The sequence below is a fragment of the Ochotona princeps genome, chromosome 24, assembly GCF_030435755.1.
Source record: "Ochotona princeps isolate mOchPri1 chromosome 24, mOchPri1.hap1, whole genome shotgun sequence".
Taxonomy (NCBI): domain Eukaryota; kingdom Metazoa; phylum Chordata; class Mammalia; order Lagomorpha; family Ochotonidae; genus Ochotona; species Ochotona princeps.
Window position 1 is genome coordinate 7,952,562 of NC_080855.1, and position 19,229 is coordinate 7,971,790.

The window sequence follows — 19,229 nt, forward strand, 5'->3', positions numbered from 1 at the left end:
CACCACTGCTTCAGTGGCAGGCAGGGCTCCCCGAAGCAGCAGGCCCTGGACAGGGCTCAGCACAGCACAGCTGTCAGGGCCTCCTCCGCCTAGTCCCCACACTGCCTGACGTGGTGGCTCCAGCCCGTGACCAGCAGCAAGCACAGAACAGGGTGCCCGGACATAGGGCTGCGAGGGGAGGCTGCCTCTCCGGCACTGTGTCCCAGCAGGACAGGGAGCCTTTCCAGGTGACCCGGGAGACTGTCCCCAGCAGGGGCGGGACTTACACGCTGCTGTCTGTGAGGGACAGAGTGTCGGCATCGCTGGACAGGCTCTGCTGCTCGCTGTCATTGGCGCTGGTAACAGGGGCCACGGCATAGCCGGAGTTGACGTAGTAGGGATTGACAGGCTCCCGCCAGGAACCATATCTACAAACAGAAGGACATGTGAGTACCCAGGCTCCTCAGGCCATGCCAGTTTCAGAATCTACACACTGGAGTGTTAGGAAGCCACCGTCAGCACCTTGCCCCACCAACTTTCAGATCTGAGCCAGGAGGAGGAGAAACATGTCCACCCATCACCTACTACTGGCTGTGACGTGGAACCAGACTTTGTGACAGCAAACACAGGGTCCAAGTGAGCGCCACAGCAGACGCCAGCTTGCCTCCGGTTTCTAGGCCCCTTTCGCCTGGCATCTGGCACAAGAGGGAGCGGCTCCTAGCCTTCACACTGCCCATAGAGATCCCAGCCCACTTGGGGCCCTCTCCCTGACTAGCTGGGGGACAGTATCAGGACTTGTCAGTCACATCTCCTCCATTCACACCACTTGCCTGTATTTGTCTACTGGAGACAGCAACCACGCCAGGGGCTCACCCCCACATGCCCCGTGCCAGGGGCTCACCCCCGCATGCCCCCGCACCAGGGGCTCACCCCCGCATGCCTGCAAACAGCCTGGGCTGGGCCAGGTCCAGGCCAGCAGCCCAGAATATGATCCAAATGGGTGGTGAGAACCCATCACTCCTCTCACCACTGCTGTCCCCCAGGGCGCGACGGAGCCACTGAACCATCACTGCCACACTGGGCAGGCCCAGATCTCAGTGACTCAGTCCTTAAACATTCCTGCTATTAGTCACTAGTCGTGTACATCACAAGCATCTTCCCTAAACTTTTTGTTGATGGTGATTTCAGCTGCATGATAGTTTTGTCAGATTTCTCAATCTTTCCTCTTCATTACATTTGTGTGTGTGAGTGTGTGTGTATCTCACACAAGCAGGCCTTTTTCTTCCTCACTCTTAATTACATAAAATGTCCTGCAGCACGGTCACCTAGTGGCTGAGGTCCTCGCCAGGATTCCATATGGGCGCCGGTTCTAATCCCGGCAGTTCCACTTCTCATCCAGATCCCTGTTTGTGGCCTGGGAGGGCAGTCTAGGACGGCCCAAAGCCTTGGGACCCTGCACCAACATGGGAGACCTGGAGGAAGTTCCTGGCTCCTGGCTTCAGATTGGCGCAGCACCGGCCATTGCGGCCACTTGGGGAGTGAACCATCGGACAGAAGATCTTCCTCTCTGTATATCCGCCTTTCCAATAAAAATAAATAAATCTTTAAAAAATGTTTATTTACTCATTTTTATTTGAGTGATGAGAAGGAGAAGAAGAGAGAGACAGAGAATATCTTCCACACATTGGCTCACTTCTCAAATGCCTTCGATGGTCAGGTGCTCTGTCCAGGGATATGGTCTGAGGGCCATCTCGGGCTGCCCACTAGCACGCGACAAGGTGCTAGAGTGAAGCCAGGCACAACAGGTGGGATGACTGACTCCCAGGCAGCACCTACACCTGGCCTGCCCACCAGGGCCTCTTACAGATACATCCTGCGGAAGAGAACCTTCTAGAATGCCTTGATTCCTTTCACGCAAGAACAAATCCTTTTACTAGATGGAATGGGCATGCAGAAATGTCAGGCCTCCCCCTGGAGGATACGTGGGCAGCCTGTTCTGTGTGCTGGCAGGCAGGGCCATCTCCCCATGGGTGCCCAAGCCCTTGCAGGGTGACTCCTGGCCTTGGTCCTTGGAAGCGTGTGGCTGCTCTACACAGAAGTGGGGTCTTTCATAAGAACAGATCTGGTGCTAGGGTTTGGGAATACCATAGAAGAATGCCCAGAGGCTGCAGTGTGGGACCAAGACCCTGCTCATAGGATGGAAAGGGTCTCTCACAAGGGAAAACACACTCCGCGACATCCAAAGGCTGTCACCACCACACCACCCAGCCAGCAACCCCTCCAAGGGCCAGGCAGTCGCCCTGAGAAGCCATCTATCCACCAGATCCTGTGCATAGTCTACATCTCCTCCCCAGCAGGGAAATGGCTATTACCCTGCAACTTTACATTCTTTATGTATCACAGAACATTATTTTCCAAAGACACTCTTATTTTTTCTTCAAAGACTTACTCTTATGTAAAAGGCAGTATTACACAGAGTGAAGGCGGGGGAGGAAAAGAGAGAGAGAGAGGAACCATCGCCCACTGGTTCACTCCCCAGGCGACTGCAATGGACAGAGCTAAGACAACCCGAAGTCAGGAGATTCTTTCTGGTCTCCCATGCCGCGGCAGGGTTCCAAGGTGTTGGGCTACCCTCCTCTACTGCTTTCCCAGGCAACAAGCAGGGGGCTGATTAGAAGTGGGGCAGCGGGACCCTGACGCTGGTTTGAAACTCCAGCTCCCTGCTAATGTACCTGGAAGGCAGCGAACACTGGCTCCTGCCCGCCTGGGAGATGCTGGTGGAGCTCCTGGCTCCCAGTGTCAGGCTGGCCCAGCCTTAGCTACTGTGGGCTTTTGGGGAGTGAATGAATTAATAATGGGTTATCTCTCTCTGTCTCCACCTTTTTTTCAAATAAATTAAAAAATGAGTAAAACTGAGCATTTAATTGAAGATTCCAGATTCTAGTGGGGCATACATCACAGAGACATGCTCAAGGGGAGTCTACATGTGTCACCTACTGCTTCCACTTTCTCAAATGGCAATAGGCACACAAAACCATCTGCAGTACGATGAGTCATTGACCCACTAGTGCACAACTACAGAGCTGGCCAAGTCCAAAGTGAAAAAGAAAACCACAAAGTGCCGGCAGAATGTGGGAAAACTGGCTCACTCCTGCCACGATCAATGGGATATACAATGTGAAAACCACTCTAGAAGAGTTTGTGTATTAAAAAAAAAAAAAAAAAACACAGGCAGCTGCTATCTCAGCCTAGCTAACATTCTGCAACACGAATCCCGGAAAGAGCAAAGCATGAGTTCACACAACACACACACACAAGGGGCAAGTCTTTCACATCTTCCTGGTTCCGGTCCTGGCTCCACTTCCCCTCCGGGAGAATCCCCAGTACCCTTGTTGGAGACCTGACCGAGTTCTAGGGCCCCAGCTCAGTGGTGCCTAGCCCTGGCCCTATGGTACCTGGGGGAGAAGCCAGAGGACGGGTGCTCTCTTTGAATATATGTGCTTCTCTAACTTTCAAATAAAATTAACAACCAATCAAATCTGACAGTAACTTCATCTGTAAAACCATCACATGCTTCCACAGGTGACGGGGGGACAGAGCACAGCACGTCCAGCACAGGTGATGGGGGGGACAGACCACAGCATGTCCATGGCCACATGCTCCTCTGACATTCCCAGAAGGAATCCTGCAGTCATGTGCAACATCCTGCAGAAGCCTCAGGATCGTGCTCCTAGGATGAGTCACTGAAATACCATCCTAGAACTCTCCTGCTGGAATTCATATGGCTCAAGGGGGTGCCCAGTGACTGGACCTGGATCAGGCCCCAGATGGGAGTTGCGAACTCCGACCTCATACGTGGCGGCAAGAACTGCTCCTTGTAGGGTCCACACGGCACAAGCAGCTGAGAGAAGGAGCCAGTTCAGTAAACTTGAGGGGCTCTGCTGGGGGCACAGACATCTCGGCCCTCATTAGATCCCACAGCTGCCCACAGGTAGGGTTGATTGTGAAGTTCAGGCTGCCAGCAGCTTCGACTGCGCGAACAGACAGGCTGGCTTGCCTGGAATGCAGATACAAGTGAGGATAGCTTTCCTCCAACAAAGCCACTGGGTTGCTGGGAGCCCGCCATTTCCAGGCATGCAATTCACCAGAGCCACCAGCAGAGGGCCACACCCCTGAGTGCAAGGCAGCTCCCAGACCTCCTCTCCCCCAGGGTCACACCACAAACCCCACACACCAGCACCATCCACTCCCAGCCTCAGAGCCCCATTGTGCAAATGGGTCTTGGAAGCCAGTGGCAGCCAGAGCTTGGCTCAACTAAGAAGTTTTGCAGGGCAGCTGGCTGGCTTCAGGTTGGATGTCCCAACAGGTGGGCAGATCTGCTCAGGCCCCACTTCGGGAACTCATGAGCATGAGCAGCTGGGATGGTAATGCTTTGGCGTGCCATCATGTCCCACTGAGCCATTCCCATCTGCTACTGCCAACAGAGGCACTCTGCATAAATAGTCACTAGGAAACCAGCTCTAAGGCAAAATGCCCCAAATGGCCAGCTGAGCGGGGGTTAGCACAGGAGAGCAGCAAGGCGGTGCAGGACCCTGCTTCCTCAGGAGGTGCCAATGGACTGGCCGGATGGACATGAACGCTAGTGGCAGGAGGCTCTACACAAAAAGGCAGCCATGCAGGACCAAAAAACAGCACCTTAAAAACACAGCCTGCCAGAGCTCGGTGCCGTGACCTAGCAGCTAAAGTCCTCATCTTGAACGTGCCGGGATCCCATATGGGCGCTGGTTCTAATCCTGGCAGCTCCACTTCCCATCCAGCTCCCTGCTTATGGCCTGGGAAAGCAGTTGAGGACGGCCCAAAGCCTTGGGACCCTGCACCCATATGGGAGACCTGGAAGAGGTTCCTGGTTTCTGGCTTTGGTTCGGTGCAGCACTGACCGTTGCAGTCACTTGGGGAGTAAATCATTGGACGGAAGATCTTCCTCTCTGTCTCTCCTCCTCTCTGTATATCTGACTTTGTGATAAAAAATAAATAAATAAATCTTAAAAAAAAAAAACAAAAACAAAACACAGCCTGCCAGGCCTGGCATGATGACCCAGTGGTTAACTCCTCGCACTGCATGTGCTGGGATCCCATATGAGCACCAGTTCGTGTCAGCTGCTTCACTTCCCTGCCTTTGGCCTGGAAAAGCAGAACACGGACAATAGTTTTGGGACCCTTCACCCACACGAGAAACCCAAACGAAGCTCTTGGCTCCTGGCTTCAGCTCAGCTCAGCTCCTGCTGTTCCAGCCACTTGGGGAGGGAACCAGCAGACAGATCTTTTTCTCTGTATCTCCTCTCTGTAAATCTACCTTTTAAATAAAAATAAGTCTTGAAAATAAAAATACAGCCTGTCATTATTAAATGTGACAGGAGGGCCTACCAGGCAGTGTCAGCTGATGCCCACCACAGGACACACCCCAATGTCCCAATCCTACTGTCTAATACCACATGTAGTGCCCGACAGCAGCCAGCACCCTTGCTCCGGGGCTGGGTCCCCACAATAGCCGGCAGGCACCCTGCTCTGGGGCTGGGGGCCCAACAGCAGTCGGCATACAGTCTGCTCTTGCCTCTGAACTTGGTTTCTATCTCACAGCAAAACTCCCAGAGTTCCACCCAGGGAGAGCCCTCTGACAGTCACATCTCCTTGGGGACAAGGGCCTCCTGGTGAAGACACCCAGCCCCACACCGCCTGACTAGAAGGAAGAGGTACAGTTCGAGCATTGGGTTCGCAGTACCTTCAGAGTCAGCCCTCCCATCTACGTGGTCTTCACTCAGAAGTGTCCACAGGCCATGGAATACCCTGCAATCTACCTGTTCACCAAGGGAGGCCTTCAGCTCAAGAGTGTGACACCCTGGCTACATGCTGGTGGCCCCGCCCTGCCCTGTGGTGATTCTGCTCCACCCACAGGGGATGTCCCCAGCAAACACGTCAGGAGACTCACGTCTGTTCACCTTTGGCCAACCTGTCCCTCGCTGACTCATCACCATGTGCTTGTCTTAGCCTCCCTGCAGTCCACACCTGCTCTGTCCCTGCCCACGCAGCACGTCCTCTAGAGCTTCTCAGACACTGCCTGTACCCAGGTGGGTGCTTGACCACCTCGGCTCACTATCAGGGAGTAACACCCAGCGACAGCTCCTGCAGGGCAGGAGGCAGCAGCAGCGCCCAGCACAGGGCCACCGACTCCACATTGGAGGATGAGAGAACACTACTCCTTAGGGATCTATAGCTATCCCACCGCGTCCCTTAACAGACTGCTAAAGGCAAGAGATTCCAAGCCTTTCTCAGCAACACCAGATGAAAGCATAATTAGGGGCATTCAAGGATAGCAGCAGTCTCCTTGGATGGGAAGCAAGCTGCCCAGCTGGGTGGCCTGAGGGGGATTTGGTCACTGGAAGCACTACGAGCAAACAGCCCCAAACCCTGACCTGCCCACACCCCTCAGCCTCATGCTCAGAGGAGGGAGACGGCTCTCCAGGCAGTGGGGGGCCATGGGCACCTGCTGACAGAGCAGTCCAGCCACACTCTGAGAGCCACAGGGGTCTCTCCTGAGTGTTCCACAGGACAGATGCTGCTCAGCCCGGATGGCTGACCAGTCACCAAGGTGCTTGGCCTACAGTCCAACATGGTGCAGCAGGGTAGGGCCTAGGCCCCAGATGAGACACATGTCGGGGGCAGGATGCACCTGCCCAGTGAACTCATGGCAGTGAGAGTCCAAGGTGAAAGATTCAGTACCGCCCCTGAGCCAAGAGGCTGGGGCCTATGGACCACAGAGTAGCATCCACCAGGAGCAGCCTACAAGCAGGCCACAGGCTGGGGCTGTGCCGGCAGCCACTGCTCTTGTGGGCTTCAGAAGCTAAGCTCCGGCCCTCTGTCCTAGATGCTCAGGGCCGGGGCAACAGCCAGGAGTCAGCACACAGCATCTGGAGCCTCAGGTCCTCACCCATACAACTGGACCATGTGAGGACTGGGCAGAAACCTGCACAGACCTGCGTGGGTCTCAGCCAGCTCCGTCCCCCAGGCCCAACTCAGGACGCAGTCCCTGGAGCAGAAAGTCATGGAAAGCACCGGCCCTCAAACCACACAGCCAGAATGATCTTCCCCACACGAGGAGGGCAGGTGGGTTTAGGGCAGCCAAAGCAGCCCACAGCCTGGCCACTATGCAAGCCTAGACCCACACCTGACGACAGGTGGGAGGGAAACCACAATCATGTTCCCACCTCCAATTCATGCCTACTTCCAAGGGAGGGGCTTTGGCACCCAGGAAAGGGCTTAGGTGGCGTCCCAAAAGGCCAAGCTGAGGACATGGCTGAGCTTCAGGCATGTGTCTCCTGCCCCATGGCAGTGCTCACACAGTCCTCACCTACTCCAATGACCAAGGAAAATGCAAGAACCCAGTCCACAGTGAAGAAGCTGAATAGCCAAACCCACAGGGAGCTCCCCACTCACTCCCAGAATCAACCATATGGAACGGGGGAGCCAGGAGACAGAACTGGGCCAGGGTGATCAAAGACCCAATGATGGAAAGCACCCAAGATAAGGGACTCGTCAGCAGATTCCATCAGCATCCAGTGAGGGGTCTGGAGCAAGCTACGCCACCGTGTGGGATGTCCCATCCAGTTCCAACTTCCTGCTAATGCACACCCTAGTACCTGATCCCCAACAGGGGGAACCAGGAGTCCAAGTGGTTCTGCACACAGCTGGAGAATGAAGCAGATAAAATGCAAAGGACTGAGGGATGCCGTCGAGGAAAGCCACAGGCACTGGGAGGTGGGCACAGGCTGTCCCTTCAAGCAAGGTCTACCAGAGACCATGCAGAGAGGTCAGGGCGAGCAATGGTCCCTGTGTGTGCCCACCAACAACAACCTCCCGGCAGACTGCAAGTCTGCACCTGCTCCCAAGACCACATGGCCCCAGAAGGAATGCTGAGTGCACTGCCTGCCTGGGGTCACACCACACTGCACGGAGCCTGGGTTCTATTATGGACGCAATGACCAAGCCCACAGCCATCATGTACTACAGAGTTAGTAGATGAAAAATGGCAGTCAACTGCTAAGGGACCAGTGTTATGGTATACCTACATCCCGTATGGATACAGCTCATGACCAGATGCTCCACTTCCCATCCAGCTCCCTTCTTGTGGCCTGGGACAGCAGCGGAGGACGGCCCAAAGTCTTGGGACCATGAACCCACATGGGAGACCCAGTTGAAATTTCTCTGCTCTGTGGTGTAGACACTGTACTCCTTCCCCTGGGCATGCTGTCCTGTGGTGTGGACACTGTGTCCACCCCTGGGTGTGCTGTCCTGTGGTGTGGACACTGTGTCTTCCCCTAGGCGTGCTGTCCTGCAGTGTGGACACTGTGCCTTCCCCGGGCATGCTGCTCTGCAGTGTGGATGGTATGGCCATGCGTACCTGTTCACAGCTAGCAGAAACCAAGTGCAGCCGGCCCACTCGTCCTGCCAACAGCAGCGATGGCTGAGCCAGACCTGGGCAGACTCATGCCTGCCGATCACCCCCAAGCTCTCCTGTAACTTTGGATTGCAGCTTGCTGTCTTAAATAGAAAATACAATGCTAAAATTCATATGGAGTCACAGAGCCAGGGCAGTCTTGGGAAAGAAATCTGCAGGCATCACAAATGCTGATTTCAAAACATTTCATCACCAACAAATTCACAAAAATACATATTATGAGAAAACCACACAGATTTTTTTTTTTAAGATTTACTTATTGTTATTACAAAGACAGATACACAGAGAGGAGGAGAGACAGAGTAGAAGATCTTCCATCCAATGATTCACTCCCCGAACAATCTCAATGGCTAGGGCTGCACTGATTCGAAGCTGGGAGCCAGGAACCTCTTCAGAGTCTCCCATGCGGGTGCAGGGTCCCAAAGCTTTGGGCCATCCTCAACTGCTTTCCCAGGCCACAAGCAGGGAGCTGGATGGGAAGTGGAGCTGCCGGGATTAGAACCAGCGACCATATGGGATCCCGGCGCGTGCAAGGCGAGGACCTTAGCTGCTAGGCCACGGCGCTGGGTCCAACTACACAGATTTTAAAAATTCTGCTCCAGGCCTGGCACAGTAGCCTAGCGGCTAAATCCTAACTGTGCATGCACTGGGATCCCACATGGGTGCTGTTTCATGTCCTGGCAGTCCCGTTTCCCATCCAGATCCCTGCTTGTGGCCTGGGAAGGCAGTGGAGGACGGCCCAAAGCCTTGGAACCCTGCACCCGCATGGGAGACCTGGAGGAAGTTCCTGGCTCCTGCCTTCGGATTGGCTCAGCTCTGGTCATTGCGGTTACTTGGGGAGTGAATCATCGGACAGAAGATCTTCCTCTCTGTCTCTCCTCCTCTCTATATATATTTCACTTTGCAATAAAACATAGATAAATCAATCTTTAAAAAACAAGAACAGAAAACAAGGTTCCCCTTGGACACACGACAGACACCAGTTTGAAAAGAACCTCAGTGGGCCCGGCGGCGTGGCCTAGCGGCTAAAGTCCTCGCCTTGAACGCCCCGGGATCCCATATGGGCGCCGGTTCTAATCCCGGCAGCTCCACTTCCCATCCAGCTCCCTGCTTGTGGCCTGGGAAGGCAGTTGAGGACGGCCCAGTGCTTTGGGACCCTGCACCCACGTGGGAGACCTGGAAGAGGTTCCTGGTTCCCGGCTTCGGATCGGCGCGCATCGGCCCGTTGCGGCTCACTTGGGGAGTGAATCATCGGACGGAAGAGCTTCCTCTCTGTCTCTCCTCCTCTCTGTATATCTGACTTTGTAATAAAAATAAATCTTTAAAAAAAATAAAAAAATAAAAAAAAAAAAAAAAGAAAAAAAAGAAAAGAACCTCAGTGAGGACAACATGAACTCTGCTACACTGCAGAGCACACACCCTGTCTGTGGTGGGGTCTGGCAGGAAAGTTTATGTGAACAACACCCCGAAGCAAACAGCAGTTTACAAAAGGGAAGCTGGTTTCACAAAGGGGGGAAGAGGATGCTGAAGGTGCAGTTCACATCAACTGTGGACAAGCCAACTTACAAAACCCTGACTGTGGGGCCCGGCGGCGTGGCCTAGCGGCTAAAGTTCTCGCCTTCAACACGCAGGGGTCCCATATGGGCACCAGTTCTAATCCCGGCAGCTCCACTTCCCATCCAGCTCCCTGCTTGTGGCCTGGGAAAGCAGTCGAGGATGGCCCAATGCATTGGGACCCTGCACCCACATCGGAGACCTGGAGGAGGTTCCTGGTTCCCGGCATCGGATCAGCGCACACCGGCCGTTGCGGCTCACTTGGGGAGTGAATCATCGGACGGAAGAGCTTCCTCTCTGTCTCTCCTCCTCTCTGTATATCTGACTTTGTAATAAAAATAATAAATCTAAAAAAAAAAAAAAAACCCTGACTGTGTCAACCGCTGCTCAGCCACATAGACCATGGCCGCCCCCACACAGATGGAGTAGCTGGCTCAGCCAGCACACAGCCACCAAAGGGTTAAAGTGCAGCAAGCTTTCAAGTCAAGAGTCACAGGTAAAGGAAGAGACTGACACACACACTTCTACATCCGCTGGCTCACTTCCCAGGTGACCTCCACAGCCAGTGCTGGGCCAAGCCAAACCCAGGAGCTCCATTCGAGTCTGCTACGTGGGTGCAGGGTCCCAAGCACTTGGGCCACCCTCTGCTGATCCCAGGCCAATAGCAGACGGCTGGACGGGGAGTGGAGGAGCCAGAATATATGTGGGATGCCAGGGTCACAGGCGGCAGCTTTACCCACTGTGCCACAATATCGGCCCCTGGAACACTTTGATTGATGGGTGTGAACTTTGCACAGAGAAGCTACAGACAGGAGCCCAGATTTCAAAGGAAACTGCAAACAAATGGAACCCAGACCCTGAAGCAGTTCATCAAATACTCCATCAGGAGATGAACCCAGCTTTCCCTGTGCAACCCAGGAACAGAGCACCCCCAGCCAAGGAATGGCTTTACCAAAGGGCAGGAACAAAGCCATCTGCTCACCAGGGCAGTGATGCCAAAATTAGGCAGGTTCCTTGGGCCCCTCCACCACAGTGTTCTGACCAGTCTCTCGGCACTCTGGAGGGACCCAGTGATCCCCACAGCTTTTCTTTTTTTTTTAAGATTCATTTATTTTTATTGCAAAGTCAGATATATAGAGAGAAGAGATAGAGAAGAAGATCTTCCGTCCAATGATTCACTCCCCAAGTAACCGCAATGGCTGGTGCTGCGCCAATCTGAAGCCAGGAGCCAGGAACTTCCTCCAGGACTCCCATGCGGGTGCAGGGTCCCAAGACTCTGGACTGTCCTCAACTGCTTTCCCAGGCCACAAGCAGGGAGCTGGATGGGAAGCAGAGCAGCTGAGACACGAACTGGCACCCATATGGGATCCCGGCATATGCACAGTGAAGATTTAGCCACTAAGCCATCAGGCTAGGCTGATGCCTTTCTGTTTTTGTTTTTAAGTAACTAGCCAGTCCAGCAACTGCAGGCATGTGAGGGATGAGTTGCCAGAAACAAGAACCCCGACTCTCTCTCAAACATATAACTTTCAAAAAATACATTCATTGTGCCAGCATGGTAGTCTAGTGGCTAATTCTTAACCTTGCATGCACCAGAATCCCACATGGGCGCCAGTTCTAATCCCAGCAGGCCCGGTTCCCATCCAGCTCCCTGCTTGTGGCCTGGGAAAGCAGGATTGCCCAACACCTTGAGACCCTGCACCAACGTGGGAGACCTGGAGGAGATTTCTGGCTCCTGACTTTGGATCGGCTCAGCCCCAGCCGTTGAGATCGTTTGGGGAGTGAATCATCAGACCGAAGATCTTCTCTGTCTCTCCTCTGTTTATCTTATTTTGCAATAAAAACAAATAAATATTTAATAAATAAATGCATTGTGAGGAATTAAATTCCTTCATAATTCCACTAAAAAAAGATGTATTCTTTATGAGACCAGTAATATGGCATAGAGGGCTGAGGCACCACCTGTGACACTGACATGTCACAGGAGACACTTCTAATCACAGTGGCATGGGGAAAGCATCTGACCATGACCCAAGGAAACAGACACCTGCAATTCACATCAGGGCACCTTGGCTTCAATCCTGGTTCCCCTAAACAGAAGACAGAGGGAAATAGAGAAGGGAGGGAGAGAAAGAGATCTTCCATTGCAGAGGCACTCGGCAAAGGGCCTCAGCAGTCAGGGCTGGGCTGAGCTGAAGCCAGGAGCCAGGACTCCCACGGGGGGGGGGGGCAGCACCCAAGTCCTTGAGCCATCTGCCCCCATCTCCCAGGTGCATTAGCACGGGGCTGGATGGAAAGCAGAACCTGAACCGACTTAACCTGTTACACCACAATGCCAGCAGACCTACCAAAACATCCAAACTTGCTGCATTTTTTAGCAAGTAGTCAACCGCTCTACTGCGGTGAGCTTGAAGGGCTCTCCGAGTGCATGGCAATAGCACAGGACAGTCTCCACAAGCGAACACGTCCTCAGAATCTTGATGAAATCGCCAGGGGACGGACACACACACGCCAAGCTTTGCAAGTTCTAGAAGCCAACGACTCCAATGGAACACACGTGAGCGGTAACCAAATAACTTTCAATAAACAGAGAGATTATGGAGAATAAAAGGACACCAGTTCCAAAGCTGTAACACACAGCCAGGACACCCATGGGTGCCCACAGGAGACAGCCAGGAAACCCTGCACTTCGTGAAAACGCCCCTGCCAGCCATTCCAGCACACCTGGCTGGCAGGAAGAGCTATCTGGTCCTGGGACCCCATGCACAGTGACAGGAAGTTGCCAAAATGCTCCAATGAGGGCCCAGCACGACACACAATGGCTAAATCCTCACTGTGCATGCACCGGGATCCCATATGAGTGCCAACTTGTGTCCCGGCTGTTCCACTTCCCATCCAGCTCCCTGCTTGTGGCCTGGGAAGGCAGTGGAGGACGAGGACTACCCAAGGACTTGGACCCTGCACCCACATGGAGAACCCAAAGAGGCTCCTGGCTACTGGCCTTGGATCAGCTCAGCTCAGCTCTGGCCGGTGTAGCCATTTAGTGAACCAGCAGATAGATCTTTTTCTTTGTCTCTCCTTCCCTCCATAAATTTAACAAAAATAAATAAATCTTCAAAGTGCTCCAACAACCTGCCACCCACCAAGGTCTCTGGCATTGTCTCTCAGCTTCTAGAAGGATCCTAGAAGGGAACTGCACGTCAGTACATCCACTCCAGCAGATGACTCCACGCCCTGGACAAGAGCACAGGTGCGCAGGCCTGGTGGGTTCGACCACACCTGTCGGAACGACCCCCAAGATCCAAGTGTTCCTAATGACTTCCACAGTCACAATTCTCAGCCAACATCAGACACCTTAAAAAGCTCCACTTGTACACGGGAAACATCACATGTCACCAACACCTATGCCTCACTCCTTCTCCAGGTGCCCGAGGGAGACCAGGAAAGGACACCTCGTGTTGACTCACCTGAACTCACGGCCTTCGCTGTAGCGCCAGCCGGAGGCAGCCCGGGGGGCCGCTGTCTCCAGCAGCAGCTTCTGGGAGAGCCTGCTGGCAGGGGCGGGGTCCCCAGCCTCCACCTCAGTGCCGTGCTCACACTGCCACTCCTCGTCTTCATTCAGGGTTGGCAGGTACCCAGAGATGCCCTTGCCTGCCCCTGACCCCGAGCTCTGCTCACTGCAAACCTTCGGGCTCTCCGAGCCTGTCCGCGTGTACTCCAGGTAGATGTCGGACTTAAGGAATGAAGGGTAGGTGTTCTCCTCCATGGTGGACTGGATTTCGGTCTGGGCCTGGTCAAACGTGGCGGGGTCAATCTGCTGCTTCATGATGCAGTCTTTTATGAAGCTCTTGGTGGCCGGCTTGGTTTGCCGGGACACAACACCACTGGTGTCCAGGATGTACCTGCGGTAGATGGCCCTGGCTAGCTTCAGCCTCTTCTCCTCGTTCGCATCACAGGGCTCCAGTTTCCTGAAGCCGCTGCAGGCAAACCAGAAGTCCAGCAGGTCGGCACAGCCCTCACGCCTGAGGAAAGTCCGGAACAGGCTGATCCCATCCTGGTCATCGAGCAGCGAGTGCAGGGACTCGGCCCACTTCAGGTATGGTGGGGTGGGGGACGCGCTGCCCTCAGGCTCATACCCCAAGTCCAGGTCCGAGCGCCTTGGGGTGGCCGTCGAGGTCTCCCCTCTAACGCCAGCACCTTTCCCGGAGCAGAAGCCGTGGCTGCCAGGCCTTGGGTCTGTGGACACCAGCTCTCCCTCCTCACCAGGCACAGGAGGCCGGGGGGCATCTTCGGTAAAGCTTGCGCCGAGGTCCAAGGGGAAGCCCTGTTCCTGGACACTCATTGTGGGACTCTGTGTGGCAAGGGACAGGGAGCGCTGCACCCTAACACGTCAGTACTTACAGCTCCGTGTGTCAGGCTGTCCTGTTGAAACCATCAAGAGGACAAGGGTTAGGACCGGGGGCTCCAGGCGCCTGCCCGCCTGCCCACCCACTCGCCCGCCCAGGGCCACAGCCTGGATGTGCCTTGAAACAGTCAGTCTGCACATGAGATTTGTTCCACATGCCAACAACCCCTACAAAAGGCACAACTGCAGGGTCTCACACTGAGGGATCCCCAAGACACAGGGGAGCCACTTCCTGTGCCCGTCACTCTGCGGCCAGCCAAGCACAGGGTCCAGGGGCAGGAAGCTGCAGTTCCAGCCGTATCAGCGTGGGTGACTCATGAAAAACCCCCAGGCAGGGAGGTCTCCTCCAGGTCCTCCATTCCCCCGCCACAGTTTTCTGTCAAGTGGGAGACCTTGCCACACATACGACTGACCACCTGAGCAGCCTTCAGCAGCACCCACACACAGAGGCCATCGGCAGCTTGGCACAGGCAACCCTACAAGGCTACTCAGCTCTGCACAGGGTCAACTGGCAGAAGTTCATCCCAGAGACAGCCCACCCAAGGGGGACCAGGGGAGACGCAGCTAGAGACCACCCTGGCCACCTCCAGGATCCACTTGGCAGGGCACTGGCAGCAACAGCCAGAGTAGCAACCAGGCCACATGCCTGCTCGGAAAGCACCCTCCGAGTATCAGAAAAGGTTTTGCAGAGAATGAAATGAACGTATAAATTTATCTTTCTGCTAAGGAATCATGTGACACACACGGCAACTAACCAAACCACAAGCCCTCATGGAAGAGAAGACCTTCAGGTGCTGGGTGCTGTGCACCAAGGCTGTCCTGAACAGGACTCCACCAGCCCAGAGACCATGCGCTCGGCAACACCTCACACACAGCAACCCAGCCCAGCCTGGCCCAGCCTGACCAGTGCTGCAGGGCGGCCTTCACCCAGCTCACCAACAGCAAACACCTCAGTCCTCAACAAGCCAGAGCGCCAGCACGCCAGGCTGTGGCTCATCTCTGTCCCTCCACCCCTCCACTGCACACACTGCGGGGCCATCCCTGCCTCCTCCACCCCTACACTGCAGGGAAATCCCTGCCCCTATACCCTCACACTGTGGGGCCATCCCTGCCCCCTACATCCCCACACGGAGCACACACGCAGTGGCTGACAGACTGGCCCCAAGTGACATTTCCACAGCTAATGACTTCCAGAAACCCACCAGGGGGGCTCTCCTCAGCCACAGCAGGTGCAGCCAGTCTGAAGGTCAGGCCCCAGGGGTTGTGGCACCCTACTGCTCAAGGGCACATCAAAAGCAGCCAGATAGATCCTTGTGCCCCATCCAAATGGGGTGCTGGCAGCTCGATTCCACTCCTTGCCATTTGATGCCCTCCCATCCAGGTTGGAACCACAGAAGAGCAGGCCTCTACCCGACCCTTAAAGATCACATAGCACTCTAGCCTTAAGAAGGACCTGAGCTACTTGACACGGACAGTGTCCAAGCAGGAGGCACTTACTGTCGCTTTCTAATACATCAGTGTTGCAGCAGGACCTCTACTTAGCACACATCTGGCGATAAATATTTAATTCACCAATGGGAACCCAAGTGTTTGCACATGGGAAAAGCAGCAAGCTCAAGCAGCAGCCCCTTGATCAACTGAGGCTCTTTCAAACTGAGCACTGTAATTCAGGGGGGAGCCCTGCCCATGCCAGTCCCTGGGAGCTGCTTTCAGAGCTCAACAGGAAAATTCACATCTCCATTTAGCCAGCAACGCAGAGAAGACCTTGGGTGTCCTGAAACCACATGAACCCATGGAAACATCTGGGCCACACAGAGAACCACACATACTCCACATACATGAAGCAGTTACATTAATTCCAAGTTGGAGTCAGATGCCCACAAGCACCAAATCCAGCCCACAGCCTGGAACCACAGTCAATAAAGCAACTCCATAAAAGCCATCTCCAAGGCTGACATTGTATTTAAAATCCCCTCTCATCCCCACCAGGCACATAGCCTGGGCATATGGCAGCCAGCTCAACGCTCACACTTGGGAGCCTTCTGCGTAAATGAAATGTGGGGGTAGCAGCACACCGCTGACACCTCCCAAACCTCCACTCTCAATGCCTGAGGGGGCACGCTGTTGTCTCATGCCAGCCTACACCCGTCACCCACGTTTCCCCAGCTTCCCAGAAATTCAAGACAACACCTTCTGGCAGGAACACGGCAACACCGTGTCTCATGTGCTTTCCCATCCTGTTGCAGTGTTGCAGTGTTGCAGTCTGTGAAGGGACATTCTTAGAACTGCAAGCAAGTCTGGCTATGCTGGGGGTGTGGCTGAGAACGCAGACTCCCCATCCAGGGCCTGCGGTCCAGCAGGCCTGGGACGTGTCCTGAGGAAGCGGAGATGGCTGCACGCAGCAGGCGGACACAGCCGCAGCCCTTCATAGGGACACGGGCTCAGGAGGGTTGCAAACCTGAGTTCCCAGAGGGTGACAGAGCCTGAAACCGCACCCAGGACAGGACGCACGCCGTGGACTTCAGGACAGCCACCAGGCACCCCTCCTCGGGCTTCCAACTCACTCATTCCCACCTTTCCCACAAGATCCCTGCATTTACTGTCTGGATGCAGCCACTCACGTGCAGCCCACCCACACCCAGAAAACCCCCGCAGATCCACAGGTCACGTCCCACAGGAAGCGAGCACATGCGCAGCAGCAACCCTGGGCTCCCTCCCTTCCACTCCTGCCCACACCCACGCCTGGGGCACCTGCCTTGCCCGTCCTCCGCAGCAGCCCTCCCTGGCAGGCCAAGCTCCCACCTGCATACCTTCCCAAGGCCTCAGGCAGGGGCCTCCCCCTACACCCTGAAATACACTCTTCTCAGGGCTGGGCCTGCACACAGTCAGCCTGCACACGCTGGGAACCTGCCCACTTCCCTGCCTTCCGTGTTCACACCCAGGCACTCCCTCTGCCTTCTCCTCCCAGCCTAAGCCCTAGAACCCCTTCACCCCTCTCCCCTCACCTCTAGAACCCCTTTGCCTTCTCAACCCATCTTTGGGACACTTCCACGATTCTCTCCTCACCACTGGGACTCACATTCCCTCCCCACACACCCCAGGACCCCGTGTTCCCTCCTCATACTCCAGGCCCCTGCGTTCTCCCCCCACACCCCACACCTCCTCACACCCCGGGACCCCGCGTTCTCCCCTCACACCTCCTCACACCCCGGGACCCCGTGTTCTCCCCTCACACCTCCTCACACCCCGGGACCCCGCATTCTCCCCTCACACCTCCTCACACCCCGGGACCCCGCGTTCTCCCCTCACACCCCACACCCCGGGACCCCGCGTTCTCCCCTCACACCTCCTCACACCCCGGGACCCCGTGTTCTCCCCTCACACCTCCTCACACCCCGGGACCCGTGTTCTCCCCTCACACCTCCTCACACCCCGGGACCCGTGTTCTCCCCTCACACCTCCTCACACCCCGGGACCCCGTGTTCTCCCCTCACACCCCACACCCCGGGACCCCGCGTTCTCCCCTCACACCTCCTCACACCCCGGGACCCCGTGTTCTCCCCTCACACCTCCTCACACCCCGGGACCCGTGTTCTCCCCTCACACCCCACACCCCGGGACCCCGCGTTCTCCCCTCACACCTCCTCACACCCCGGGACCCGTGTTCTCCCCTCACACCTCCTCACACCCCGGGACCCCGTGTTCTCCCCTCACACCCCACACCCCGGGACCCCGCGTTCTCCCCTCACACCTCCTCACACCCCGGGACCCCGCGTTCTCCCCTCACACCTCCTCACACCACGGGACCCGTGTTCTCCCCTCACACCTCCTCACACCACGGGACCCCGCGTTCTCCCCTCACACCTCCTCACACCCCGGGACCCCGCGTTCTCCCCTCACACCTCCTCACACCACGGGACCCCGTGTTCTCCCCTCACACCCCACACCCCGGGACCCCGCGTTCTCCCCTCACACCTCCTCACACCACGGGACCCCGCGTTCTCCCCTCACACCCCACACCCCGGGACCCCGCGTTCTCCCCTCACACCTCACACCACGGGACCCTGCGTTCTCCCCTCACACCTCCTCACACCCCGGGACCCCGCGTTCTCCCCTCACACCTCCTCACACCACGGGACCCCGCGTTCTCCCCTCACACCCCACACCCCGGGACCCCGCGTTCTCCCCTCACACCCCACACCCCGGGACCCCGCGTTCTCCCCTCACACCCCACACCACGGGACCCCGTGTTCTCCCCTCACACCTCCTCACACCGGGCACCCCGCGTTCAATCCTCACACCTCCTCACACCCCGGGACCCCGCGTTCTCCCCTCACACCCCACACCCCGGGACCCCGCGTTCTCCCCTCACACCCCACACCCCGGGACCCCGCGTTCTCCCCTCACACCCCACACCCCGGGACCCCGCGTTCTCCCCTCACACCTCACACCACGGGACCCCGTGTTCTCCCCTCACACCTCCTCACACCGGGCACCCCGCGTTCAATCCTCACACCTCCTCACACCCCGGGACCCCGCGTTCTCCCCTCACACCTCACACCACGGGACCCCGCGTTCTCCCCTCACACCCCACACCCCGGGACCCCGCGTTCTCCCCTCACACCCCACACCACGGGACCCCGCGTTCTCCCCTCACACCCTACACCACGGGACCCCGTGTTCTCCCCTCACACCCCACACCACGGGACCCCGTGTTCTCCCCTCACACCTCCTCACACCGGGCACCCCGCGTTCAATCCTCACACCCTTGCCCCTGCG

At 56.2% G+C, this 19,229-nt stretch overlaps 1 protein-coding gene across 2 annotated transcripts in view; it reads right to left on the reverse strand.

The window, feature by feature from the left end:
* AXIN1 (axin 1) overlaps nucleotides 1-19,229 on the reverse strand; it is a 33,321-nt gene that overhangs the window by 13,835 nt on the left and 257 nt on the right. For both annotated transcript variants that reach the window (XM_058680400.1, XM_058680399.1), the window contains exons 2-3: nucleotides 13,513-14,467; nucleotides 267-407 (exon numbers count right to left, since the gene is read on the reverse strand). In XM_058680400.1, coding sequence (XP_058536383.1) covers nucleotides 267-407; nucleotides 13,513-14,387 — 1,016 coding nt within the window. In that variant the 5' untranslated portion in view covers nucleotides 14,388-14,467. The remainder of the gene's footprint in view (nucleotides 1-266; nucleotides 408-13,512; nucleotides 14,468-19,229) is intronic.